Raw genomic sequence first — 27580 nt, 5'->3', positions numbered from 1 at the left:
TTATTTTGGATAATTAATATTAATATCCACATTTTTTTTATTGAAACACTTATAATTTCTTATAATACAGTATTTGTTCTATACTTTTTCAAATATTTTCAGCCTAAAGAATTATATTTTTATTCCAGAATTCAATTCACTCAAATAGTAACAGAAGTGTCAACACACTTTCAGATTAATTTTTGCGTAACTACTACGATAATCCACTTATTTACCCGCTAAGAATTTGAATATATTCCCTTGACATTTCTAGAAAGTCCTATTGCACATGAAGCATCATTCCACCAGAAAAAGAAACGCAAATATTTAAAAATAAAAAATTCATCGGAGGATAGCGGGCGTAGTATAAGTCAATTGAATGCAGCTTTCTACTTTAGCGCGAGGAGATTCTTCTTCTGTTTCTTAAATGGAAACTTATTGCCATTATCATTTTAAGCTTTTGTTTCTGTTCCTCATCATTCACTCAGCTGTTTCCGAAATCTTCTTCGAAGAACGCTTTGATGGTGATTATCATTTATGTTTATTTTATTCTTTTGAATTTGAACTTTGTAGCTGATATTCTGGCTGGTTTTATTATTTTGGGAAATGGAAGATGGATGGAGAGGGAGATGGGTGATGTCGGATTGGAAGAGGAGTGAAGGCAAAGCTGGGACTTTCAAGCACACAGCCGGCAAGTGGCCCGGTGACCCTGACGACAAAGGTATACAGTCTTCTACGGTTTCTAACATTTTTCGGTGAAGTTGCTTATTAGATCAAGCTTGCTCAGTATCAGGTTATCAGTTGGAATTAAAGAGGTGTTTACTTAATTACTTTGTATTCGATCAGTTTGTGCGTGTGATTGCAACTTGTTAACAAGCTCTGGTTTGATTATGTATTGAATTTGATTTAAACTGTGTTGCTGGATACTGTAGCGGTTATCTGTTGAGTTGTTGTAGGTATTCAAACACAGAGTGATGCCAAGCATTTTGCAATTTCTGCAAAGATACCGGAGTTCAGCAATAAGAATAGAACTCTAGTGGTCCAGTATTCGATTAGGCTTGAGCAAGACATTGAATGTGGTGGTGGATATATTAAGCTTCTATCTGGTTATGTTAATCAAAAGAAATTTGGAGGTGACACACCATACAGGTTCTCTGTCTCTCTCTCTCTCTCTCTTTGGTTGTTGTTATATTATGTAAGCACTAATTAGATACAAATAAATGTCTTCCATGATCATTCATCTTGTGCAAGTTCATCTTATTGCAGTAATTGTCTATGTGCAGTTTGATGTTTGGACCAGATATCTGTGGCACACAGACAAAAAAGCTCCATGTTATAGTATCCTACCAGGGACAGAATTATCCCATTAGAAAAGATTTAACATGTGAGACAGACAAGTTAACTCATTTTTACACACTCATTATAAGGCCTGATGCAACATATAGCATCCTTATTGATAACCGTGAGAGAGAGTCTGGAAGCCTGTACACAGATTGGGATATCCTTCCTCCTCGTAAGATCAAAGATATCCATGCAAAAAAGGTTTATCATTTTGTCTTTGATTCACTATCTCAGTTCATCACATTTTCACTAGCCACTTGCCCACTTCTATATATCTTGTAATCCTGCATAAAGATTGGCAGATAGATACATCATAACAGCTTAAGAACCATAGTATTGTAATATATCAGTCTTAGTGAATTATTTTGTTGCAATAATGGGCATTAACATCTATAAATGATCTGCATTATTGATCTTCATCTAAAAACAATAAATATGGAGCATTTCTTCTTTCTTTTCCCAGCCTGCAGATTGGGATGACAGAGAGTATATTGATGATCCAAATGATGAAAAACCTGAGGTATAAGATCCCAGCTCATCGCTTTGTTAGCATAATGGTGACGTATATTTTAGAATGATCATCATTCTTTAATAACCTTTCTTATGCTATAGGGATATGATAAAATTCCACCAGAGATACCTGATCCCAAGGCTAAAAAGGTCTGCAGTGTTTCTTCCTTCCTCTTCATTTTGAGTATTAATGATATGTATTCATAATAATGTTCATGGATGGAAATTTTCTTCCCAGTGGGGTTCTCTCCCTAAACAAATATATTAATTGAGAATCCCTAGCTTTAATGAACTTTTAAAATACTTGTCTACTTGTCTATATTTGCTAATAGTTTGCTATGCCCTTAACAATAATCTTCTGGAAATGGGAGGAATAGTGGCTGTGTTTCACTTTGCTTTAATACTGAAATGAGTGACTCCTGCCATTGATTCTCAGAATCTTTCTATAAGTTGGATGATTTGTTAACCAGAATAAGATTGGAAGAACAGTCCTTAACTATGGCATGGATTTTTTGTTTTATCCAATAGCCTGCTGATTGGGATGATGAAGAGGATGGAGAATGGAAACCAGGCAAGGTGCCGAATCCAGCATATAAAGGGCCTTGGAAGCGCAAGGTGCTCTCTCCCTACCTCCCACCTTAATTGCCTGATATCCTGCTTCCACACCAGAATTTAAATTTCAATTGAATGGATTACTTGTTTTCAAACATGTTGCTAACCTCCAAATCTGGTTGATGTTACAGAAAATCAAGAACCCAAACTACAAGGGGAAATGGAGGACTCCATGGATTGATAACCCAGGTGGGATTACTGTCACTGTCCACGGACTCCATGGGTCTTTCTTTGGGTGCATGACTTTTGATAAAAGCTGCTTAGAAGCAGTAATGGATTCACCTGAGACTTCTGAGGTGTAATCCCTTGCTCTGTCCTATTCAATAGGGGATGCTTGAGTTAAATAAATAAATAAACTTTAAAAACAATGATGGTTAGTTCATAATAAATGCCTATTATAATTGATAATAATATCCTGTGCTATTTAAAGGCTTAAATTAGTAATTCTCTCTCACTGACTTCTCATTCTTATTTTAATAGTTCCATACTTCCATTCCCTTGTTTCAGAATTGGAGCCTAATGCCATTTCACCTATCTTTTCCTTGTTCATTTAATATATTTGTACTGCTATGGGGGGCTAATAAATTAACATGAATGGAAAAATGACCTATTAGTTCAACATAACTTGAAGAAAACATTAAATACCTTTAAATGACCTCCCAAGAACAAACACCCTGAGCAATTCTTATTACTTGATGGAAAAATTCTAAATGTGTATTCTTCTGTGCAGAGTTTGAAGATGATCCTGATCTCTATGTGTTAAAGCCTATAAAATATGTTGGCATTGAAGTTTGGCAGGTGACATATGCGACTGTATTCCACAAGAGCTTTATGTGACAAATTTTCTATTATCAGTTCTCGATTTTAAATTCTTGCTTCATAATCATGACCATCCTGTTTCTCTTTGTGAATATTTGATGCCAATCTTTTTCTTTTTTCTTGGCAACTGCAACATTGCCTGTTCTGCAATAACCGAAACTTTAAATTATGTTCCAATTATAGGTAAAAGCTGGTTCGGTGTTTGACAATATTTTGATATGTGATGACCCACAGTATGCAAAAGAAGTTGTGAATGAAATATGGGCCAAAAACAGGGAGGTAAGGAATTGCTATTGGGATATTCTTTCTAGATCAAATAGAGGCACCTGATTTATTTTTTTTAAATGCTGATACATCAGGCTGAAAAGGAGGCATTTGAGGAGGCAGAGAAAGAGAGAAAAGCTCGAGAAGAAGAGGTAGTCAACCATCTGAATATCTTCATGATTTTTCCTTTTAATCCTTGAACTACAAATTTCTGAGCACTATTTTCTCGAGTTTATCTGAATAATAAAGTATGCAGGAAGCAAGGCGAGCAAGAGAAGAGGGTGAGAAGAGGAGAAGAGAGAGGGGCTACAAGCGCCGAAGAAGGGTATCTTTCTTATTTTATCTGTCTTTACTCTTTATCTCTCCATAATTAATTGTCTATAACGTTTTCTGATAAAATTGTGTTATTTTCATTTCAGAACTGCCACTTGTCTTGGTTGTCTGATTTTTCTTCCCTTACTCTTTGCATTCCTTATTTTTTTTCTAATAATATAGGATTAACTGGTTCCCTAAATGTAATGTAGGTTTCATCATGTGGTTTGTTTATAATATTGTTGATATGGATTGAGTGTTGCAGTGTGCATACATGAGCATTATAGCAACTTTATGATTTGCTTGCATTTTTACTTAAGTAGTGTAGTTCAAATGGTATCTTCAAGTTGTATCATATTTGAAAAGGAGCCAAGAAATTGGTCTGCTTTTTATGTCCTACCTTTTCTGAACCTGTTCTGGTCTAAGGTATGGTTATGCTTTGTTTAGGGGTTTTAACTAGTTCTGTCTATTAGGTGTGGTTTCATGACTTCAATATTTTAACAAGATTGAACAAATGCGCCTATAAATAGTGGCATGAATGCCATTATACTCAAAACATCTTACAGACTATTGATACAATTTATAGTAAGAAGGTTTGTAGAGTACAATGGTGCATGACGGTGATACTGCCTACATTCATTGTGGAGCTAAGCCGTAGTGGTGCAGGATTAATATTTTCTCTTAGTTCAAGCATGCATTTATTCTCATTGCAAATTTTAAATTCTCCAACTTGTGAGATGAATCCTTGATTTTCTTCCCCACCCAACCTGCAATTACTTTTGGGTATTAGAAAGAACATGTTAATTGGCAATCACAACCTAAGGATTGTGCTTAATTGTCGCTGTGATTTTAGAGCAGTATGGCAGTATATTAGGTTCCTTGCTATTCTGTGTGTCGGGTGTTCTGTGCCATTATTACATATATGAAATATGATGCTTTTCCCCCTAAAACTGAATTGAGTAAGATTTCTGATACTTGACTCTTGTCCTGCAGCATGATCCACGTGACTATATGGATGACTACCATGTAAGTAGACTCTACTCCTTTGCGTGAAGCAAAACATTGTAACCTGAGTTCTGAGGAAATTTTTGAGCACATTAATTGAGAAAAAGAAATGATTTCTTGCGACTGATGAATCTTGGTTGTATTTTCTATCTTTCCATTTACCTAATTAGTAATTACCTCTCCACCCAAAACAAAGAGACCTTACATGCATAATATGATAATATTCACGTTACCCTTTTGCCTCAACTTGTACACTGTTCATGATGATTTAAGCATTTGGCACTTGCAGGATGAGCTTTGAGTGCTTCTTCAATTACACTAATTCACAAGGACAAAATGTTCCAGATTAAGTTATGATATTCTTCGTGAGGATATATCTGCTCTGCTCTCTTGTTTTGAGAAGGGCCACGTAATTGTTGTTGTAACATCAAGATGGCATATTGGTGCCAGCACAGAACAACTGATCTGTAATCTCAGAGACTGACTCACAGGCCCCTGCAAACAATGATTTTGTAATTTGTACTGACAATGAGGCAGCCAGCTGTGAAAATAAAAGGCACGAAGTGCGCATCGCATCATCTTCCTGTACTCTAAAATTATGTCTCATGTTTTTTGTTTTCCGTTTCCCAGACTTTATTTTACGAGATTTATTGTCTTTTATACATTAATGGACTGTTTGGTTCAATTTAATTGCAATTTAATTACAACACAATTTTTTGGTCACTTGAATTACAATATTTAGTTGGAGGAAATTGTAATTCCCCCATTTGTGGAATTAGAATTTTGGACCCTCCAAAAGAATTGTAATTCGGAGTAGTGGGGAGAGGGAAAAAAAAAAGGAAATAATCTTTTTGCTCTTAATGATGACGATTATTATTATTACAAATGTTATTTTAGTGTCTATATCACTTTTCCCCTTCTAATTTCCAATAATTATATTTTTCTTTACTGTAATTTAAATTTTTACTTTATTCACACTTTATTTTATTTCATTGAATTACAATTCTTTTTCGTCTTAATTTCTTCCTTCCAATCAAATGCTTCGTGAGTATTCTAGAGTCGAACTAACTGAGCTAGTCATATATGAAAACATCTAATATTTATTTATAAATCTATGAACTGGCAAAAAAATAAAATGTTGATTCAAAATTACGGAGTAAAATAGAATGTTTGTAGTTAGGTGCTTTTATAACTTTTTAGTTTCTTTAAAAACTTTTATTACAGTAATAAACAAATTGTAATCTCATGCTCAGAAAAGTAGGTGACACGAGCAAAACCCTTGCGGGACTATCAAAACCCACATCTGATTAGTGATTCCCGGTGGTGAAAGGAAAGAGGAAAACCGAAATGGAGAGGGCAATAACCGCCGTGAACAGGGCGGCGAGCAGCAACACGGTGGTGAACTTGTTTCTGCTGAGCGTATTCGGGGCGCTGAGTGCTAGGTCGTTGAAGCATCAATGGGATATCGAGGCGTTGGAGGCGGAGAAGAACGCTCTGCTTAAATCCAACAAGGAAATGAGGAAGACCATGTGGGACTGGAAGCAGCAGCTCTACGCTGAGGCCGAGGCTCTCTCCTCTCGCGCCCTCGTCCCCCTCTCCAAGCTCAAAGCCATATACGGTGATCAAGACACCGCCGCCCCTGCCGGTAATTTCTCTTTTGCTCTATTCTAAATTTGATCTCGCGGCTAAACTGTTATATCGTATGCATTTGATCATACAAAATGTATTCTGGAATTCTTTTGAGGCTTGCACAAATCATTCCCTGTATACAATGTAAACCGTGATGATTCCTTAATGATACAATTCACAAAACCTTGTTTGAACTTTCAATCCCTCAAGAGTAAATCTACATTTACTCCATAGTGGACTGTATTACTGGTTTTATTTCAAAGAAAAATTGAATCCAATGTGTTTGACTGTAGTTACTTATGTTATGTTATGCACTTATGCATAGTAGTTTCTCAAATCTGAGACATTATATGACTGTAGTTACTAACGTAACATGATAAAGTACGTTTCATATAAAGCTTGTCTTACATAGAGTATATTGATTCTAAACTTCTCAGTGCAGTGCTTGCAATCGATTATTAGAGCATGCTCTCTTGTTCTTCCGTTTCAATCAAATTAGTTTTTAATATTGTTATGCTGGCCATAGAGAGATGAAAGTTGAATGAGATCACAGCTCATTATTCAAGTTGTTTGTTGTAGTGATTTAGGGCATTGGAGAAAACCTTTTCCATGTATTATTATTGGACCAACTCGTCTGGATCAATTGGCAACCAAATTTCAACAAGGAATTGTTCATACCATAAAAACTGTAAAAGCTTTGCCTGGGAGATCTCAGGAAAAAATGATTTGCCAAACAAATTTTAGCTTTCGACTGTTATTGGAATGGTTTCATTTACTTCAATTCTCCCATTTTTCATTCTCTGCTTTCAAATTGGACAAATGTACAAGCATTTTTTGTTCTCCTTTCTCTAGTTTTCCATTCCTTCAAAAAATTAAGAATTTCTCTGGTTAGTAACCACACATTAGGGAAAAACTAGCTTTCAATATGAGGAAACTGAAAGTTTTAGGCATTTGTTTTTGACAAGATGCTGCGCTAAACATGATTTTTCCCTTTTTCCATCATTCAAATATGAGGTTTGTCGTTTGTTCCAAGTTTGACTCTCTGTGTGAGCTATCTATTGGCCTTCTTGGTTTGAGCCAATCAATTATGGGTAACTTAGGTTGGTTTACCTCCTTGTGTTCCTTTGTCGGTTAGGGTCAGAATGCGGGCTTCACCCAAAGTGCACCTTCGGGTAGTGGCTGCGGATTTTCTCCGTAAATAAAAGAACATAGAGTTTCTCGGTGTTTTAAGATTTTATATTTCCATCTAACTGAAACCATTCTCTCTATGTGCCTACAGATGGAAATTCTAAGGGAGATGGTAAAGCACCAGGTTCAAGATTTATAATCTGAAGTGTGTTATTGGTGACCCCAGTGACCCAGTGCAGAAGGACTAATATTCTTGCTAGGTTACACTTTACAGCTAAACTGTCCGAGTATCACTGATCTGTCAAATATCTACCAAAGTTGCACCAATAATCAAAATCATTGCAGCATGCATCAACTAAATTTGTCCTCTTGTATTCTTGTAGTGCTACCCCTGCCCCAATGGGCCACTTTCCTTGTTCATTCTCTAGTACCCGAGTACAATTTATTTAATTACATGAAGATGTGAAGGCCAAAATTATGAAATTTAAGAGCTTCTTCTGTGCCATGCTTTTTTATACTGGGTTTTCTTTCATGGACATGGTTAAGACTTGAGCAGAACTTCATTGCTAACAAGTGCACTTGTCAAGGAGTATTAAATTTCATGTCTTTAATATTTATTGGAGTTAATTTCTTAAATGGTCCCTCAACTTGTCCAAAGCCAATTTTGGAAGTACTGTATGGTGACCAGTTAGTGATGATAATTGAAATTACTGTATGGTGGTGATTGGTATATAGTCAGCAGTCAGGCAATATAAAAAAATTGGGAGAAAGATTTGACAATAATATAACAATTTTCAAAGTTGTACAAAATAGGAAAAAACTTAAGGTGCAAATGAGTTTTTTCCTATTTTGTAAAATTTTTAAAAGTGTCATATTCTTGCTTCTTCATCTACAAACTGACACAGTTTAGTAAAAAATCTTTAAAAATCAACAGACTTGATTATTCACCTTTTTTGGACAATTTATTACTCTTAATGTTTTAAATATATTTTTTTTAATATAGAAAAGTTCATATTTATTACCTAACTAAGAAGGTTAATAACTTAATATATTGTTCTCATTAAGGATTAAATTTAAAACTTTATAGATACTAAGTGAACAATTAGATTGGTATTACGTCCACTTTTTTGGATTATATATAAGGGTTTTCATTTTTTTAATTCTTAACAATGCATATTGCAGGTTTGCAACATAAAAAGAGATTTTAAAATTTTAATTTCTCGAATATAATAGTAATATCAAATTTAGTATTTTGAAGTTATTTTCTTTTTGTATTTTTTTAATATCAACCGGTCTTATAAACAAAATGTAGTACTTGTTAATCTTACACTAAAAAATATTACATATATTTAATATAAACATCATTCTCAATAAGTATTGTTTTTAAATATTTTTGATAACGGTATCAGTTTGGTTCTAGATCTAAAGATTTTATTATTTTAATTATTCAATTTAATAGTATGAGGATTGACGAGGAGTCTCGATGAATCCGCCGGTTGATTACATGGCCATTACAGCTGACGTAATACCGTGAAGTGTACCCGCCAAAACCCACTGACTCCCATTTCTTCTGCCTCACCCAGTCATCTTCACCGTCAAGCCAAGGCCCTTTTTGTGTTCTTTTTATTTTTACACCAAACCCACCTTCTTCATTTTCTCTCTAAAAGTTTGCACTCTTTCTACGCTAAACCCTCTCTCTCATCTTGTTTATTTCTTCGTATCCGAGAAAATAAACCGCAGAGAGGAGGGAAAAGAATGGCGACGGATCAAGATGGGTTGAAGACGTGTGTTGTTTTGGGAGGACGAAGCTTCGTTGGCCGATCGCTGGTCGGAAGGCTGTTGAGACTCGGTAACTGGATCGTCCGAGTTGCCGATTCCGCTATATCCCCCGAACTCGACGCCTCCGACTATGAATCCGACTCGCTACTGTCCCAAGCCCTATCCTCCGGCCTTGCCTCCTATTACCGCGTCGATGTTCGCGATAAGTTTCAGATCACCAAAGGTATATCCGAGAAGCATAATGCATAGTAGTGCACATTCTACTGATGTGTCGATTGTGTTTATGGCATTTGATCCCCGCCTTAGTTTACTATTTTTTTTTTTAATTTATTTTTTAATATATAAGGGAACAATGTATTGATTTGGTTAAATTTATTGAAAATTTTCATTGTTTAATTGTGAGTATTTTCGTATTCTAGCTCATGCCGCATCGCTGAATGTATTTGTGTGATTGTTTCATTAGCTGTTCGGCTGAAAATTTGAAGAAGTTGGTTTCTGTTATTTTTAGATTGTAGAGGGAAGGAAAATGAGTTAGAGAAGTGATTTAGTGTGTCAGGTTGGGAAGGTTGTAAATGATTCTAATCATTTTTTTTAATATACACAAGATTTCTAGTTTTCTACATTTTCCTGCAACTTAGTTTACACTGAAATAGGAAACTATGCTCTCACTGACTACATGCATGGTATTCCTTCCTCGTATGCAGCTATTGAAGGTGTGTCAGTTGTATTCTATACGGATACTATGGATTCACACCCTCCCGATTTGTTGTTTTGCTATGCAATCATTGTTCAAGGTAATTCCTCTTTGTTTAATGAGATCACCTAAACACTTATTCATGAAGGTAATTGAATGCTGAAAATGGCTCTCATTTAGAATAGAATGGTTTGTCCTTCAGGTGCAAAAAATGTCATTAGTGTCTGTCAGGAGTGTAAAGTCAAGCGACTAATATACAACAGCCGTGCTGATGTTGTTTTTGAAAAGGGGCTTGATATTGAAAATGGAGAAGAGTCCTTGCCTTATGCTGGTAAAGTATGTCTCTGACTCTCTATCTTCCATTGCATTTTTAACTTTTAACTTGCATTTGTTAAAATTAGTCGTCACCTATTTCACCTCTATATTCTTACTTTGCTCTTTTAATGATTAAATGTTGCAGTTTGAGAACATGTTCATTGATCTTAAGGCTCAAGCTGAAGCTCTTATCTTAGCTGCTAACAATATTGATGGCCTTCTTACATGTGCACTTCGTCCTAGCTATGTTTTTGGACCAGGGGATAAACAGCTTCTGCCAATGGTTGTGAAGATGGCAAAGTCTTGGTGGGCTAAGGTTTGAAAGCCACTCATCTACTTTACTCATTTATGAAGGCTTTGGTAAAATATTTTCATTGGCTAAAATATCAACGCATATCAAAATATTCGAAGTCCAGTCCATGCTTTATGTCTCTAAGGAACTGTTTCCTCATATCTCTAGACTTGGTTATCTAGCTGATTATGCCCTATACATGATGTGCCTCGGATATTGCAAATGGGAAAAATAGTGCTGGATTTGTCTGATGTATTGGTTCTTTAGGATCACCATACAAGCTCTCAATAGTCAATATCATGAATCTTTTGATACCTTTCACTTCTAAGAACTTTGTTCATAATATTTTAGAATAAGTAATAGAAATTCTCATTTCAGTTTATTATAGGGAGTGGTGATAATAGATTAGACTTCACCTATGTGGAGAATCTTGCCCATGCCCATATCTGTGCTGAAGAAGCTCTAACTTCCAAGACGACTCTTGTGTCTGGCAAGGTACTGATTTGAGATCTCTCATTATTGTGTTTCCTTCTCAAATCATGGCCATATGTCTGTAGAGATGATGCAATCTATGTTTTGTAGGCCTTCTTCATCAATAATCTTGAGCCTATGACGTTCTCATTTTTCACATCTATGGTCTTGGAGGGATTGGGGTATAAAAGGTAAGGCCTCTCAATTTGTTTTCTTATTCCTCTTTTTCTGATAAATTGGACTATTGGAAACAAGATGCTTTAGCATAGACCAAGGGACGATGACTGAATAAAAAATTTATTCACATAATAAAGGTCTTTTGTGTATGGAAGCCATCTATTTACACTAACTCACTGTTCTGTACATGAAAGTTAGGAGTTGACTATCTTTGCATTACTTGGAATCACTGCCCCCTAAAACTTCTGGTGGAAAGGGTTTTGGTTCATTGGGAATGGAAAACACTATTTAGATCACTGTTGTTCGAATCTTATGTTCCTTAATTAATTAAAAGTAATCTCCAAACAAAAGAAGGCATGAAAACCACCTGATTGAAAATTTGAAATGAAAAACAAAATAAAATAGACAAAAATGAAGCTCATACAAAGGAAAAGCAATAAAGATACCATATTCCTTTATAGCAAAACTAGTCTTTCTTTTTATTGTATTTGCCATCGTAGTTAATGATGGGCTTTTGTTTTTATCTTTTATTTTCCATTCTACCCCTGATAGAAATATTGATAATGGCAGTTAGTATCATTTCAAAACTTAAACTAGTGCCTCAGGTAACCATGCAAACTCGAAGGTAGTTTAATCTAACTTAAAGTTTTAGTGTTTTTTTGGCCATTTACTGAGTTGATTCTTATACATTTACTTTTGGCTTTCTACTAACTTTCTCATATGGAGTTGAAAACATGGCAAACGTGCCCTTTTTATTCCCCGAAATGTAATATCTGAATATCTCTGTTCTTTCTGTTTTATATTAAATATGATTTCCACTGCATTGGTTCCTGAAACTGCATTTTCTCTATTTCTAATTGCAGGCCAATGTTAAGGCTTCCTTCTATTATGATGAAATGCATTCTTTCTCATGTGAAGAGCATCCATTTAAAGATAAACAGTGGGAAGCTTGATGACTATGCGACAGTTTATAATTTTTTTGACTTGGCATTGTGCAGTAGGACATTTAACTGCTCTGCGTCACAGAAGTATTTAAGATATTCTCGAATTGTTCCAATGGAAGTAAGTTTGAAACTATGTTATCACACCTCTTGTCTTGTTCTTATTCCATTTCTTCTATTTCATTTTATTGACATTTAAATTTCTGGAGTAACTACATATTTGTTGTGTAATACATCTCAGCTGATTAGGTATTGCTTTAAGCATTTTTAAAATTTTATAAACATGACAAGACTAATCATGATATTACTTTTAGTCCCTAGGGACTTTTATGCGTAGATCATATAAAGTTCCTCATCTCTATACAATTCAAGGTTCTGCATCATTCTTTGATCATCAAGTATATTTTTAATCTTTGTGCTTGAATATCAGGGTTACCAGCATCCTTATCCTAACTGCCGAGAGATTATCTTTAACTCCTATACTATTAGAATTTCTTAAGTACAGACTGACTTCTTGTGTTGAAACAGATGAAAGAAAGGTGCTCCTAGGTTTTGAATTTGCTGTTTATCTATCATTTTTATATTCTGATTGGGTACACAACTACACAAGTACCTGAATTGATAGTTCAAAACAAGTAGTTTTCTTGAGTATCGCTAATACTAAGTTAGATGTGTTTCTTCTCTTTCTTGGAGAGTTGTAGATCCATGTGCTATTGAGTGTAGTGCAATCTGAAACTAGTTTCACCTTGCAATTGGATTTGAGGATGTTTAATCTGACTTTAGCACTTATGTACTTTATAAAATCATGACCCAACAACTTATTTGCTATCAATTTGTAATACAGGAAGCAATTACAACAACTGTGAGGTCATCCCCTCATTTAGTGAAGGACTCGTTTTATTCAAGGTATTCTGATTATGATGAAGAATCAAAAGTGCATAAGCGGTTAGGCGGTGGAAAAGGTTGGTACTGCAATTTATGAACCTTTTATCTATTTGAATGAAATTCCTATAAGTCATGAATTTGTACATGTTCCTGCTTACAAATTTGGAGGAATTCTTAAAGAATAAGGTTCTGTGGCATCATTCTCTGTTTTACCTGAGAATAATTGTAATATATTTTTCCAATTAACCTGAGAATAACTGTATGTTACATTTCTACAGTTGCAGACGTTTTGCTTTGGAGAGATGAGAAGATAACATTCACTCATTTTCTGCTATGGTTTTTGATATATTACTGGTTTTTCCTGTCTGGAAGAACTTTTGTTTCATCTCTTGCCATTCTTTTGCTGCTAATTGCTACGATGCTTTGTGCATACAGCGTTCTGCCACCAGTCGTGTAAGTATGGCCATGAAAGTTTCTTTGTGCCCAGACTTTGATATAATATTTGTGCATACTAGTTTCTAATTGGGATGAAGCCACCTTGACACCAAGGGGAACCATGATTCCTTATTTCTCTGAACTCTATAACTTAAAAAGAACTTCTCGTATTGTCCCCTTCTACTATGTAGCTCACCACTTTTAAATTCTTGCTCCATCCTTTAATTCTCCCAACTTAGATAAAGGAAATGAATAAAATCTTATAGCAGCTGCATTGTGCATAAACTAAATACTGGCAAAGGAGTATATATTGGAGACTTGGTAAATACGATCCTTGCAAAAGAATTAATAGATGCAGGATGTGTTCCCCTTAGTCCAACTTCTGCAAGTACTCCCCTACTACCTCAAAAGAAAAAAGGACTACAAAATGGGTGCAAATACTTTTTTGAGGGATAATTGAACCTTTGAAGAACTTCTCTTTCTGCATTTGTCACACATTAAAGGGGTCATTCCCTATGTTTTCATTCCATCTTTCTAGTTAATAGTGTCACCCACATCAGAACTTTGTCGTCTATATTCTCTATGTAAGACTTCTGTGGTTATAGTACTCATGTTGTATGGTCATCCATGTGTTCTAGCAAAATTATTATCTTTTGAATGGTGTAGATAGGTCTATATTTCTGTCTCTCCCACAAGCAACCGTGCAGAATTGTGTCAACACATGTGAGATCTAAAGTTAGTCATTTGACTATCTTTCCTTGACAATACTGAAGTAGTATTTTGTAGGGAACTGGCACTTGATGCTTGCATCTTATCCGTTTACTTGTTGAGGCATATCTGTGTAGCACTTCTTTATTCATGAAATAATGACATCTTTGCAGATATGGGATCACTGTTCCAAGAATATCGTGGTCTTGTTTTGAGATTTCGGAAGTGGATATGAGAATCTGTGTCTCAACAATAGGCAATATGTGGAATAGAATGAATCACGGAACAAGGTTGCTGGCCCAAGGAGAAGACTGGTGTATGTTTCTGAAGGTATGCTTCCAAATGAAACTTGTTATACATAGTTATTACTGACCAAGTAATTCAGGTTAAATATTCTTGAAGTGTTTCATCTTTCTTTCCTCTTGTTTTTATTTGTTGTTGGGAGGATGGAAAGTTCTCATAGTTACACCTTGGTCCCAATGTCCCATTCATATCACTCTTTAACTAATCTTATAGTTCTACTAAAGTGTTTTAGATGGCATCTACTGTTAATTGCATTTGTGTGACATAGAAAGTTACCCTAGTAGCAGTATCTCAGAGAAACCTATTACTGTGTGTGTCTACGGAAGGGATTATGGACTCACTTTACTTTTGGATGGGGATAATTGTATGGAATGTGCCAATGAGGAGTAAATAAAGTGGGAGAAAGGTATTGCTTGGGTGATTTAGGTGATTCAATTTCTAGGTCCTATGGTAACTGGTTTTATTTTTGTTGGATTCCGTTCTAATATATATTTAATTAATTAAGACACCTTTCAGGGTTTCTGAATGTCTTGGGTTTAGAAATGTATCATATAGTGTACTCATGGTCTCATATGAAGAAAAAGAGAAAACCAGAAAGCGCTTTTGAGTTTTGATCCTAGTCCTTGGATATTGTAGTTTGAAGTTGTAGTGGAGATGTGGTATAATAAATTAAAAATATCTTCTTTTGTCTTATTTCTGAGATAATAAGAATGATATGGGAAGCTGAGAGAGAAAAATGTAGATAGTAATAAAATTGAAAAAAAATGTTTGTGCAATTTTTTATTACGCTGATTTGGTTGTACTCTAGTAACATCGTTTATTTCTGAAGGTGTCCGGGCTTCTGTACTGTTTGAAGCTGATTGTTTCAGTTTCATTGACTGCTATCCTTGGCGTAGGTATGAGCTGTTTAAATACTGCCTTGTTTAATGAAGACATTCTATTCTATTCCTGAATTACTGAACCCATGTATAAATGCAGCCATAGTCCTGGTGTTCTCAATTTTATTCATTTATGAGCAATACGAGGAGGAAGTTGATGGGGTGGGCAAGGTTTTATTCAGCTGTGGAATGAGTGGCCTTTCATTTTTGTCAAGGAACTCGCCCATGCCCTTGGCCTCGATCCTCTCCAACTTTGAAATGTCTCTGAAGAGAAAGGATTTAGACTAAATAATCAGCAAGAGAAGTAGCATTAGTCCTCCCTCTCAAACTGTTCTACTGCCAGCCACAAGTTAAAGTGGGTCTGTTTCCTGACTGTATATAACTGATATTCTAGATTTGGTTAGTACTTGTACAAGGCAAGAAATTGGAGAGAAAGAGAGGGAGTGGTTACTTGTCCCTTTCCTACTAGTGTACTGTATTTGCGTAGCAGATATATTTTGGTTTTTTCGATTCGTAATACAAAATTACAATTCATCATTCCATAATCAATCTTTAATATGTGGATGTGAGTATATAATAATATAAATTTTAGTTAAATGAGTTCTATAAACAATACGTTAATAATTTGAGTTATTATGGTGCCTATATTATTGCAAAATTTATGGCCCTGTTTGGTAAAATAGCTGTTAGCTGATAGCTGTTTGATGTTAGCTGATTGTGTTAATTAGAGGGTATAAATAGTTGATAACATTAGCTGATTGTATAAAAGTGTTTGGTAAATTAGTTGGCTATTAGCTGATAGCTGTTTGATGTTAGCTGATTGTGTTAATTAGAGGGTATAAATAGTTGATAACATTAGCTGATTGTATAAAAGTGTTTGGTAAATTAGCTGTTAGCTGATAGCATTTTGGTATAATTTCTTTTCTTAAAAAACTAATTGAAAAAGTTGCTAGGAGTAGCTATTTTAATTTTAGCCTTTTGGAGTTGCAAAAAGCTAATTAACCAAACATTTATATTGATATTTTAACTAAATCAAACAATTAATAGTGGTCAAATAAGTCAAAATTGGCCTATAAGCCAATTTTTTACCAAACAGGGCCTATATGTTCAAATCCGTTCCCAATGTGGCCTTGCCTATGGCTATAAATAACAATCGTTATTCAGTGAGTCATCGTTATTTCTTTTATTTTGGTCATTACATTTTATGTCTACAAGCGTAGTGAGTGAATATTGTCAGATGAATTATAATGATACTTGAATGATATTGTAATTGAACATTACAATGTGTATAAAATTGAACTGTATAACATGTCTCACATATTGAGTGCATATTGTTAAATGAAACTGTAATTCAATTATAATGATACTTTAGTTGTATTGTAATGAAATATAAAATGAAACTGAATAATATATATCACATATTAAATATATGTTATCAAATTAAATTGTACTTGAATTATAATGATACTTCAGTTGTTAAATGAAATTGAATGAAAAGTTGTTTATATTTATCGATTCATCCATGGTCAATAAAACTTCAAGAACATTCTCAAAAATAAAACTTCAAGAATATATTTGACAAAACGAATATGAGAGAGGTGGAGAAGAAAAACAAATATGAGAGAAGTGGATTAGAAGATCGCAATGAAAATAAGAGAGATTATTGCATATGCTTTATTATAATTTGCTGTCTACTATAATTAATGATCACGATTTTTTTTTTTTTTGTGAAATTAAATGACATCGTATTGCTTATGAATCATGATTTACAGTAAAATTTACCCATGAATAAAACAAGGATCGTAAAATTTGACTTTGTTAGTTTTTTTTTTTTTTTTTTTTTTAAGTGACCTTGTTAGGTTTAGTAAAAAAATAAAAAATAAAATTGATGCAGATAACTAAAAAAATGGTTAAGTATACGAGTGATGATGATTTCAATTTTCAAAGAAAAACTCGTTTTTTAATACATACTCCGTAGTAAATAAATACTCCGTAATACAGGAAGAAAAAAATATATATAGAAAAATTCGTTTTTAATACGTAGTAGTAAAGATAGATACTCCGTAATACAGATTACAGAAGGAAAAGAAATAGAGGGGTAATTGAAAAAAAAAAAAAAAGGTTATTTATCTAGAACCCAACCCGGAATTGTTTCAAATTCTGTTTGGGATTTACGTTCCTTAGCGAGGCGTTCTCCCGGTTTTTGATTCCCTCTCTCATCCGTTTCTCGCAAACACTCCGACGTCGCCGCACTCCCTCTCTCCATCTTATACGTATAATAACTTGTAGACGACAGACGCCCACAGATTTGTTGTTTATCTCCACCTCTCGCATTCTCCGTTCCATTTCTTTAATTTTTTTTTGGTGCAACCAAATACGGAGCAACCGTTTATGCAGTCTAGGGTTTCTACCATGGTGCCGCCGTTCAGATCCTCGGCGAAACCGGAGTCCGATACGGCGACGAATAACCTGTGGGTTGGTAATCTGACCCCCGATGTCACCGAAGCCGAGCTTACCGCTCTGTTCGAGAAGTATGGCCAGGTCGACAGCATAACCTCCTACTCCGCCCGCAGCTACGCCTTCCTCTACTTCAGAAGCCTAGAAGATGCCAAGGCCGCCAAGGACGCGCTCCAGGGAACCGTGCTTCGCGGGAATCCTCTTAAGATTGAATTCGCGAAACCGGTTTGTATTTTCGTGTCTCGACATTGTTTGATGATGATGATGATGATGATTTGGCTCTATTGTTTTCACTTTTTGATAATGGATTTGATTTTCTGGATCTGTAACCAAATTTTATTTGTTTTAACACTTCATGTTTGCTTTATTCTCGTCTGTCATCCGTTTCCGTTGCGAATCCCCGTTTTTCAGTCGTTCTCCAAACTTTATTGGTGAAGCGTGTAGATAACAAACACGAGAAGTCTAATGTTAAACTATAGCCTATGCAAACAAAAACAAAATCTCGTTGAAATTATTGAAAATTCCAAGTGTATAACTGATTAAGTCTACCAGAAAGGGAATTCTTCAAGTTTGCCCCCCTGCAATGCGTGATAACTCAAAGGTGCATCAATCAATCAAATTTCACACAAAAACTAGGGTTTGATCTTATTTCTATCAAATTCAAATATCCTTGGGCAAATTTTAGTTTTGGAGTCCCAAAGTTTTTAGAATGTAAAAACTGCAACATATTAATATTACTCACCAATCTGTCCTTCATGTGTGTTTGAAAATAAGAAATGCTACTTTAGCAGCTTAGGTTTCCAATTTCATGCTCAGCAGATCATCTTTTCTGCTGATGATGATAAATCTCCTTCTGAGGAAGAAATTGGCAGTGAGCCCATGGAAGAAAATTTTAACAATCAAATTCACTCTCTGGTGAAGTTCATTTCTTAAGAAACCAAGTTTAACCAATTATGATCAGAATAATCAGCCATCCCTTTTTGGAAGTAAGAAATTTTACTGTTTTAGCTGTTTAGGGTTTCCCAATTACATGTTAAAGAGCCAATCATGGATAAGCCATTGATTCAATCTGCCAATAAAATTATAATAAAATAGAATTGACTATCAAATTCAACTTATGGAGAAGATCCTAGCTGAAAGGAACCAATGCCCGTTTCACTTTCCAGTTCCCCAATTGATCAACCTTTTACAAAGAATGTCGGTCATACTCAAATCTTATATTCAGCTTTTTGAATTATAAGCATAAGCATGGGAGTGAGGGATTTAAAGTTCAATCTGTGCATAATGTTGCCATCTTCAAGCTCTATCTACCCTGGAGAATATCAAGATTATCTCCCGTAGAGGAGACACCTTATGATTATTATGTGCCAAATTTATGTGCTGTGTAGTAAAATCATAGAAGAATAATAAGAATAAAAGTTATATTTGCACTGAGACAAAAGGTTATCTTCCAAGTAACCTCTGCCTCCACATCCCCTGATATGGTTTTGTTCATAATTTCTATCCTGTGAATATGATGATTCCATTATTTCCATCCCAACACGACGCCTCTGTTCTGAAAATCCTGTGCGGTCTTAATGTTTCATTGATTCATTGCTTAACAACTGTGTTTTTCATCTTGGAGTCTTGGACTGAATGCCTTAAAATAAATTAAGGAATTCCCTTAAACATGGTCATGCCCTTCAGCTGTCTCTTTCTGAGTTTCTGCTTGAGTTTGTATGACTGGGGAGTGGGGACTTTAGCTTAGTTAACGGTGTGGTGCCTTGCTAAGAAGAATATGTTGGTGTAACTAAAAGAAAATGTGATTGATGCTGCATTAATTGTGTGGTCAATACCATTATCTTCAATAACTCTGTTGAAAATTTGTTATAATGAAAATCTGGAACAAATTTGCTCATTATAAATGATCTGATTGGATGATCAAGTAGGTAGTGCCTCTCATATGTGCTTCTTTTCTTTATTGAAGTATTCATTCATTCTGCAAGTGTTTTATATTCATTGGTGTGGTGGATGACATCCATCCCTTGATTTTTATACATTGGTTGTAACTTGCTATACCTCAGCTATATAATCTATTTTAAATTTTTATTCTCTTTGGTAGGCTAAGCCGTGCAAAAGTCTGTGGGTGGCTGGGATAGGCCAGTCTGTTTCTAAAGAAGAATTAGAGGAACATTTTAAGAAATTTGGCAAAATCCTAGAATTCAAATTCATAAAGGATCGGAGCACAGCTTATATTGACTATGCTCGTTTGGAAGATGCAACAGAAGCACTTAAAACTATGAATGGGAAGCTGATCAGTGGAGACCAGATTCGTGTGGATTATCTCAGGTCACATCCTGCAAGAAGGGTTAGTTATACTTTATGAGAAAAAGGCTCAATTATGGTCTTAAAATATTCTTCCTGGGTCTACTTTAGTACTTTGTGGATTATGTGTTTTAAGTGTTGGTGTAATCCATTGATCTGGTGCTGGCTAATTATTCTTCTTCCCCAATAGAATGTTAGATCTTTAAAGCATTTTGTATGAGTTATTAAGTTATTTAGATCCTGTGGAAAAAGAATATCTTATTAATATTAATCTTTGCTAGGTGTAGTAACTGAAGTTGAGTGTTAAATTGGTTGTTTGGGTTATGGCTCACCTTTAGCTTACTATTATCATGGTTGAAACTATAGTTCTCCATGTTTTTACATTTGATATGAACTTGAAGTATCTTCTCAACTTTGCAGGAGCAAGGTCCTGACTTTGCAAGGGAGGGACAATTTCCTTATAGGAATCCTTTGCATACACAAGATTATGTGACAGCTTACTCTGAGCCTACACATGCTGGGTCCAAAAGGCCACACGTAATGCTTCCTCCTTCCTATTCCAACTGGTTTTAGGCTTTCATTTCTGTGTTTAGATTACCTTTGTGTTTCCAGCACTGTTGCATTGCTTGTTTCTTTTCCTCATTTTGCATACAGGCACTGCCTTCTAATGAGGTGAAAGATGTATAGACTCAAGATCAGTGAATGTATTGAATATTATGGTAGTAAAGTTAATCAATTTATGGCACCTAAAAAGTGAACCTTGAGTTAGGGCACCTTTCTAAACTCAATTTAGGAATACTATAAATGATTAATGATCTAACATAAAGTTGTGGTTTGACTATTTTATATTGTGCTTGTGGATTGAAAATGAAGTGAATTTGTACGTTCAATCTGTTTATTATTTTATTTTGTTTCTTAATAAACCTTTGTATTAACATAGAATAGTAAACATTAATTCTCACACAAACTTTATTTATTCTGTGTGCTTCTTTACACTTTTTGAACAGCAGTTCCAGTCTTTGGGGGGTAGAAGAGATGGTCAGCCAAGTAAAATTTTGTGGATAAGCTATCCTCCTTCTGTTCATGTTGAAGAAGACATGCTTCACAATGCAATGATTTTGTTTGGCGAGATTGAGAGGATAAAAACATTTGATGATCGGAATTATGCTTTTGTTGAATTTAGGAGTGTCGAAGAAGCAATGCTTGCTAAGGAAGGGTTGCAGGGCAAGCTTTTCAATGATCCCAGAATATCCATTGAGTATTCCAGCAGTGGGTTCGCTGCTGGAAGAGAATATTTTCCATATCAACCATCGCCTATGGGTATAATGGATCATAATCGCCCACTGCTACCCAATAATATTCCTGGGCATTTGCCTCCTCACGGTATCCATGGACTTGATATGCTGATAAGGCCTCAAAACAGGTTTGATCCTGGTATTCCCAGCTCTGAATATCCTGACCTGGCAGCAATACATAAATTACAAGAATCAAGTCCTCATAATCTGATGGGAGGATCTGATTGGAGACGATCATCACCTGTAGCTGGAGCTTCTCCTTCAGGTGTGATGAGGCCACTGAATAGACCTGCATCTGGTGGTTGGGATGTGTACGATGCTGCTTCCCAACTGCCTAGGGAATCTAAAAGATCAAGGGTTGATGGTTCCTTGCCTCGTTATGATGGTTCTCTTCCTCCTAATAGATTGGATGATGAACAATACAGTATGGGTTCAGTTGGTGCTCTTGGTACTCGAAAGCATCGCTTAACTCCAGCAGCTGTAAGAGCTACTCCTTCTCATGATTATATATGGCGTGGCCTTATTGCCAAGGGTGGGACACCAGTTTGTCGTGCTCGCTGTGTTCCTATTGGCGAAGAGATCGAATCTGAGATGTACGTTTTTATGTTAATTTTTCTGAAATTTTTGATTACTTTTGCCCAATTTATTGAGGTCATACATATTTAGTTTCCTGATTTTTTTCTAGACTAATCTGTTGGTTTGATACTTTGATACATATATTTGTGTGTATAATAATAATAATAATTGTTATTATAAGAATTATAATAATTTTGTTGTTTGTCTCATGAAGTCATTCCAAGATGGTATAGTCTGATAGTCTTTGTTTGAAGTCAAGAGGGACTGCTCTCTTCTTGTTGATCTATTGACTAAATAAGTAGTTCTAAATACTTCTATTATGGAGACAAGGAATACTTTGTTGCATCAGTGAATTTTAATGATGTCATATAGAATTCTGAAGCATATGATCAAGTAATGGATATATACAAGATAGATATTTGGATGAGCCATTGTATTCTCCTCAACAAGTGAAAGCATTAGACCTTTTTGTTATGTTCTGCAATGCACTAGTTAACAATTATGAAATGTTTTCATGGTGAGATTTTATTTTGTTATTGATGTTTTCTCCCCGCTAATTTTTATAATGGACTTGGTATGAAAATGTCCTGATTATGAATAATTTTATTTATTCTGAACTGCAGTCCAGATGTAGTCAATTGCTCTGCCCGAACTGGATTGGACTTGCTGACTAAACACTATGCTGATGCTGTTGGCTTCAAGATTGTGTTCTTCTTGCCAGACAGTGAAGAGGATTTTGCTTCATATACAGAGTTTCTAAGGTACCTTGGAACAAAGAACCGTGCTGGGGTTGCGAAATTTGATGATGGGACCACCTTATTCTTGGTACCTCCATCTGATTTCCTCACAAATGTTCTGAATATTGCTGGTCCTGAGCGTCTGTATGGAGTAGTTTTGGAATTTCAACAAACGCCTAATGCCACATCTGTTCAGCCACCACCAATGGACTCCCTTCAGCCTCCATATGCAGATGTGCAGAAAATGACTTCCTATCAGACTGCTTACAATATGCCTCCTGATGATAGAACCTTGCAAACGGACTATAATAAGGTTTTACGAGACGACATTAAACTTCCTCCAAAAGCAGTTGGTCCTCCAACTAGTGACACCATTCCGTTGCATTCAGTTCCTCCAAGTAACACACTAGCACCTTCTCAAGGGGGGCTTACTTTAACTCCTGAACTTATTGCAACTCTTAGTTCTTTTTTACCGGCTAAGTCATCTAATTCTGAGAACACATCAGTAGCTTCTACACCTGGGCCTGTGTTAAATACAACTGCTGCACCAGATAAAGGACATCCACAGGGTTGGAGATATGAACAACAAACTCCTGAGCAAGCTGGTCATTTAGGATCCCAGTTGGGTAGCCACTTTAACACTCAAGTACAACCTATACCCCCAGCCCAGACTCATGCTCCAATCTTCAATGCGCCCAACCATTCTGCTCATGGGGTTGTTGGGTTCAACCAAATTCATGAGCAGCATCCTTTTGACCTGCAAACACAGGCTGCTGCATCATCTAAAGTACTCACCTCGACCACCATCCCTCCACAGAGTGGACAGATTGGGGTTCCACCACATGTTGAGCAGCACAATCCAGTTGGAATGTCTCAGGGTTTGCTTAGAGGCCCTGGGCTTCTTGCATCAGATGCCTCCGTAATGTATGGTTCCACAGTAGTTCAGCAACCTACAACTCATCCTGTACTTCCCAATCAGGTGAATTCTCAGCCTCATGCTAGCACACCACAGGCTTCTGGATCAGGGATTACAGGTCACCCTCAACAGCTTCAATCTACATTCTATGGGGTAGGACAAGAGGGTTTTGAGTCTGAGGAAAATAAGAATGAGCGGTATCAAGCAACACTACTGTTTGCTGCCAATCTTCTCTCACAAATACAGCAACAGCCTAGTGGTCAAGGGTCAGGGAGTCATTGATGGTGCCTTCCATCCAGGTAATTGCTTCTTGCTTTTTTTGCTTGTTTGGATGAGTTTCTAAATGTCCATGTGAAATGAGCTAAAATTTTGTGCATAATCTGCCTTAGTTGTTTTCATTTGTTGATTTTTCCGCTTTCTAATATCTTGATGGGCTCTGGACTTTTTGATTAGTTGCACTGTGCTTAATTAGCTGAACTATCTTATTATTATTTTTCTTTATTTAGAGCTATCCCTTCTAGAAAACACGAGCCGTTGTGCCTACAAAAGAGCAAATGCCTTTAATGGTTCTAAACTGTACAGTAGTGTATACTAATTTAAGAAACAAGGTAATCAAATTATGAGCTCAGATGAAGTGATTTTTCTGTCTCTTACTTGATAGGAACCCAGTCCGGAGACTAGGTAGTCATCTTACCTAGTTGCGATTGGGCAGTTTCTTTAAACTAACATTAACATTTTAGCTATTCCTTATTCCAGTGACTAGTCTTATGCTTTCATCCATGCAATTCAAGCCTATATAATCCTTGCACCAGTCTCATCTCTCATTCATATATATAGGCGCTTTTGACTGGAAATAAAATGCATAGGTTTCATATTTACAGATTGTGAGTTTATTAGCGAAATAGATGCCATCACTTCATATCCTTCTGTATTAAGAGTGAAGGATGGAATTCTTTTTTGTTTTGGTCTATAATCTTGTCTGCCCTAGTTATGATATCGCAAGGAAAGAGTAAATCGGTGGACAATTTTGCTGTATCAAATTTTTACAATTGTAGTATAATTGTTTTCTTTTTACCCCCTAACTAAGTAATTAATATGATTTTATAATTTATAGTCTGACTGACTGGCTTACCTATGATTGAATGATTTAGTATTGATCTGTTATAGTGTGATTTATTTTAAATTTTTAATTCAAGATGTCCTTATATTGGTGCTTGTTTCCTATGTGCTGATGTGCATTTTTTAAGAATTATACGTAGTGGTTAGGTGTTATGTTTCATAATTTGTTACTTTTATTAAGAACTTGCACATTTTCTTCCTATACTTGTGGGTGTCTCTCTCTCTATATATATCTATATATGAAGTATTAGCAGGCTTGGGGTTCTATAAAATCTTAAGGAGATATATTTACTGCATTCTGGGCTTCTTTGAACCTTGTCAAGTTATTGAGTTGTAAGTAAATTGGCTTTTATATACTTCTACTAAGCCTTAAAAGATATTGCTGGTTTGTGCAAATTTTTTGTTTTAAGATTAATAATGGTGGTGTAAACCACACCAATGCAAGATCTCTTGAAATCTATCCCAAGGAGGCATAATAAACAACTTAATAGTAATAGCAGAGTATTAACAGTCATGTATTAGTGTAAATCAATTCGCTCATAAGAAGAAAACTAGTGCATTGCAAAGGTTTTTCACAAACTTTACCCTAGCCAATCTAATAATAAGCATTGCCACACCAAAGTGGACAAAATCCAATGTTTTATAATCTTTTCGAACTAGGATAGCTGGAGTTACTCAATACAATTCATGCGAAGAGGAATAAACTGAAAAACAAGTTCCTTGCTGGTGACCTTGGCTCAAGTGGTCCTAGCAGAGGCTTCTTTATTTCACAAGTTAATCCCCACCCTTCTATAATGCTGCACCACAAAATCCCGCATCCTTGAACGTAACCAATCATAGCAGTATGCATACAACATTAATATGTCACGCAAACTTTGCATTCCATTAATTTGCTATTGCAGCGTAGGATCTGTCATTCTCGACTTTAGGTGTGTTTTACTTGCTCAAGCTGGCATGAGCTAACTGTCCTCCCAAAGTTAGTTGCCCAAATCCATCACTTTTCCTAAGAACTAACAGGCCAGTCAATTCTGCAACCAATGCCAAAAAGCCCCCCTTTTTTCTGGAATTTTGGATAGGCTTTTGCAATTGTTTAAGTGTGGATATAAAGTTTGGGTTAATTGAATGTATTTATATAGGGTGGTTGAAACAGTGGAGATTGAATAACAGTTTCTTTGCCCTAATCCCTCCATATTTCACCATTTGAACCTGCAATGTTTTGATGTCAACAGACGACTCAGTTGAAGGTTTTAAATGATTTGAATGCAATTTTAAGGAATGCAACTCTGTGTTTACAAATTACAACTACTCTATTGCATTGTTTATTAAATGAGAAAGAATGAATGCAGAAAGTGCAAAATGATCAGTCGGGTTGGCAGGGCAGTTGAGTTGAGAAGTGAACAACATGATGCATTAGTTTACTTGCTCTTCTTCCTTTTTTCTTGCAAAAGCGATCTTCCTACTTTCTTCAGAACCTTTTGCCCCTGTCTAACCAATATCCTTCCTTCCTATGTTCACATAATGAAGCTGAAGGATGAATTACTTCTGTTGATAAGCTTTACTTGTGTGTGTGTTATTGCAGAGAGCAGATGATATGTTAATACCTTAGTAATGCAGCCAACAGGTCCAACATCTATCTATCTATATCTATTGGTGCGTATAACCCGTTACGTTACCCACTGAAGCTACTACACTAACACTCCAGTTTTCTTTTTGTTAACTACCAACATAACAATGGAAGTCTCTTAAAATCTAGGCTCAAAAATTGGCAGGTCCAAGGTTTTAGGTAACAAACTATATTTTCACTGTGCTGATTAGGAGGAGTTGATTATCGTGTTATAATCCCAAACTAATGCGGTTTTGGGTAGGCTGTGAATCAACATACTCGTACACAAACTGTACTAGTGTTTTGTGTTTGCAAACGTCGTACTATAAAATTATTTTAGTTAGGTACTGCCTTACCCAGCAAGCCCAGCCCTTGGGAACAGAACTTTTTCTTATTTTACGTCACGGAACCTACGAAAACGTAAACGGGAACAGCTTATACAATAGCAGCAGTTATGTTTGACTTTTGTATTCTCCTGTTTGGACGTGAATTTGCTGGTCTGCGTTGGCTACCCTACAATTGCTGTCAAACTTGCCTTACAATTCTTCTATGCACAGCGTGATAACAGTATCAAACTACTGCGTAAAAACAAAGAAAAAAATAATAAAAAGTAAAATATTAGTCCCCCCATGTGGGTGCTGTTCTGGGCAGAGTAAATATTATATAATTTTGTTTTATTTTGTGTTCCCCGCTACTGTATTAAATAATGTGCGGAATACGTGAGGTGAGGGGAAGTGGTAAATTCTGGGTTTAATTAATGAACGAAACTGAATTATTTTTTGTGGGCGTTGTAGGTGGGTTGAATTTTTGTTTGGACGGAGGTGAGCGCAATATGGCAGAGTGGATGGACAGAAATGTTTCCGAAACGCGACTACTGTGTTGGTTTTTGTGGATCGTAGCAGCGGGCCGAGAAAAGAAAAAAAAAAAAAAAGTGGGTTTTGTGTTTTTCACTTTTTGGTTTGGTTTGGTTTGGACAGATTGTTTTGTTGTTCGTACCTTTGGTTGGACAATTTTCAGTCTCATAATTTGATTTTATTTTTTTAATCTATGTTGATGTTGATTGGTAGCATAGCCGCAAATGAAAGACGTTTTCGTT

General features: G+C 35.7%; 4 protein-coding genes across 9 annotated transcripts; all 4 read left to right on the top strand.

Moving 5' to 3' along the window:
• Positions 1 to 305: 305 nt before the first annotated feature.
• LOC109161744 (calreticulin-3) lies at positions 306 to 5483 on the top strand. Its single transcript, XM_019310242.1, has 14 exons — positions 306 to 503; positions 593 to 700; positions 936 to 1128; positions 1263 to 1521; positions 1784 to 1840; positions 1933 to 1980; positions 2359 to 2445; positions 2574 to 2631; positions 3173 to 3240; positions 3445 to 3540; positions 3621 to 3677; positions 3782 to 3850; positions 4831 to 4863; positions 5132 to 5483. The coding sequence occupies exons 1-14, from the start codon at positions 407 to 409 to the stop codon at positions 5141 to 5143; spliced, it is 1242 nt and encodes a 413-aa protein (XP_019165787.1). The 5' UTR covers positions 306 to 406; the 3' UTR covers positions 5144 to 5483.
• A 594-nt stretch (positions 5484 to 6077) lies between these two features.
• Positions 6078 to 8131, top strand: LOC109161747. 2 transcript variants are annotated; one of them, XM_019310246.1, is made up of 2 exons: positions 6078 to 6487; positions 7751 to 8131. In XM_019310246.1, the coding sequence occupies exons 1-2, from the start codon at positions 6190 to 6192 to the stop codon at positions 7801 to 7803; spliced, it is 351 nt and encodes a 116-aa protein (XP_019165791.1). In that variant the 5' UTR covers positions 6078 to 6189; the 3' UTR covers positions 7804 to 8131. The 2 variants fall into 2 exon arrangements, with proteins under 2 accessions (XP_019165791.1, XP_019165792.1); XM_019310247.1 differs by having other exon boundaries at positions 6078 to 6498; positions 7728 to 8131.
• Positions 8132 to 9183: 1052 nt separating this feature from the next.
• LOC109161741 (3beta-hydroxysteroid-dehydrogenase/decarboxylase) lies at positions 9184 to 16022 on the top strand. 2 transcript variants are annotated; one of them, XM_019310238.1, is made up of 12 exons: positions 9184 to 9601; positions 10083 to 10172; positions 10275 to 10408; positions 10533 to 10703; positions 11058 to 11174; positions 11262 to 11341; positions 12191 to 12389; positions 13113 to 13230; positions 13432 to 13606; positions 14470 to 14626; positions 15429 to 15495; positions 15578 to 16022. In XM_019310238.1, exons 1-12 carry the CDS (start codon positions 9355 to 9357, stop codon positions 15763 to 15765), a joined length of 1743 nt encoding a protein of 580 aa, XP_019165783.1. In that variant the 5' UTR covers positions 9184 to 9354; the 3' UTR covers positions 15766 to 16022. The 2 variants fall into 2 exon arrangements, with proteins under 2 accessions (XP_019165783.1, XP_019165784.1); XM_019310239.1 differs by lacking the exon at positions 9184 to 9601 and having other exon boundaries at positions 10258 to 10408; positions 15578 to 15870.
• Positions 16023 to 17586: 1564 nt separating this feature from the next.
• On the top strand, positions 17587 to 27580 carry LOC109161734 (flowering time control protein FPA). Of its 4 annotated transcripts, XR_002050951.1 has the most exons (7): positions 17587 to 18159; positions 20036 to 20281; positions 20659 to 20775; positions 21246 to 22126; positions 22733 to 24061; positions 26461 to 26531; positions 27279 to 27580. XR_002050951.1 is itself a non-coding variant. In XM_019310226.1 (6 exons), exons 1-5 carry the CDS (start codon positions 17869 to 17871, stop codon positions 24042 to 24044), a joined length of 2844 nt encoding a protein of 947 aa, XP_019165771.1. In that variant the 5' UTR covers positions 17587 to 17868; the 3' UTR covers positions 24045 to 24063; positions 27279 to 27580. The 4 variants fall into 4 exon arrangements, 3 of the variants coding, with proteins under 3 accessions (XP_019165771.1, XP_019165769.1, XP_019165770.1); XM_019310226.1 differs by lacking the exon at positions 26461 to 26531 and having other exon boundaries at positions 21249 to 22126; positions 22733 to 24063; XM_019310224.1 differs by lacking the exon at positions 26461 to 26531 and having other exon boundaries at positions 22733 to 24063.

This window comes from Ipomoea nil, unplaced genomic scaffold (genome assembly GCF_001879475.1).
Source record: "Ipomoea nil cultivar Tokyo-kokei standard unplaced genomic scaffold, Asagao_1.1 scaffold2926, whole genome shotgun sequence".
Taxonomy (NCBI): domain Eukaryota; kingdom Viridiplantae; phylum Streptophyta; class Magnoliopsida; order Solanales; family Convolvulaceae; genus Ipomoea; species Ipomoea nil.
The sequence above is the reverse complement of the archived record's forward strand: the minus strand, read 5'-3'. Positions and strand labels throughout refer to the sequence as shown.

What these genes read in the sequence shown, in the direction of transcription:
- LOC109161744 (XM_019310242.1), top strand. Translation starts at nt 407, where the DNA reads ATGGAAACTTATTGCCATTATCATTTTAAGCTTTTGTTTCTGTTCCTC. An exon ending in CTTCGAAGAACGCTTTGATG is followed by an intron (nt 504 to 592) that starts GTGATTATCATT and finishes GGGAAATGGAAG; the next exon opens with ATGGATGGAGAGGGAGATGG. An exon ending in TTGGCATTGAAGTTTGGCAG is followed by an intron (nt 3,241 to 3,444) that starts GTGACATATGCG and finishes TTCCAATTATAG; the next exon opens with GTAAAAGCTGGTTCGGTGTT.
- LOC109161747 (XM_019310246.1), top strand. Translation starts at nt 6,190, where the DNA reads ATGGAGAGGGCAATAACCGCCGTGAACAGGGCGGCGAGCAGCAACACG. An exon ending in AGACACCGCCGCCCCTGCCG is followed by an intron (nt 6,488 to 7,750) that starts GTAATTTCTCTT and finishes ATGTGCCTACAG; the next exon opens with ATGGAAATTCTAAGGGAGAT.
- LOC109161741 (XM_019310238.1), top strand. Translation starts at nt 9,355, where the DNA reads ATGGCGACGGATCAAGATGGGTTGAAGACGTGTGTTGTTTTGGGAGGA. An exon ending in CGACTCTTGTGTCTGGCAAG is followed by an intron (nt 11,175 to 11,261) that starts GTACTGATTTGA and finishes TATGTTTTGTAG; the next exon opens with GCCTTCTTCATCAATAATCT. An exon ending in GACTGCTATCCTTGGCGTAG is followed by an intron (nt 15,496 to 15,577) that starts GTATGAGCTGTT and finishes GTATAAATGCAG; the next exon opens with CCATAGTCCTGGTGTTCTCA.
- LOC109161734 (XM_019310224.1), top strand. Translation starts at nt 17,869, where the DNA reads ATGCAGTCTAGGGTTTCTACCATGGTGCCGCCGTTCAGATCCTCGGCG. An exon ending in AGATTGAATTCGCGAAACCG is followed by an intron (nt 18,160 to 20,035) that starts GTTTGTATTTTC and finishes TCTCTTTGGTAG; the next exon opens with GCTAAGCCGTGCAAAAGTCT. An exon ending in GGTCACATCCTGCAAGAAGG is followed by an intron (nt 20,282 to 20,658) that starts GTTAGTTATACT and finishes TCAACTTTGCAG; the next exon opens with GAGCAAGGTCCTGACTTTGC.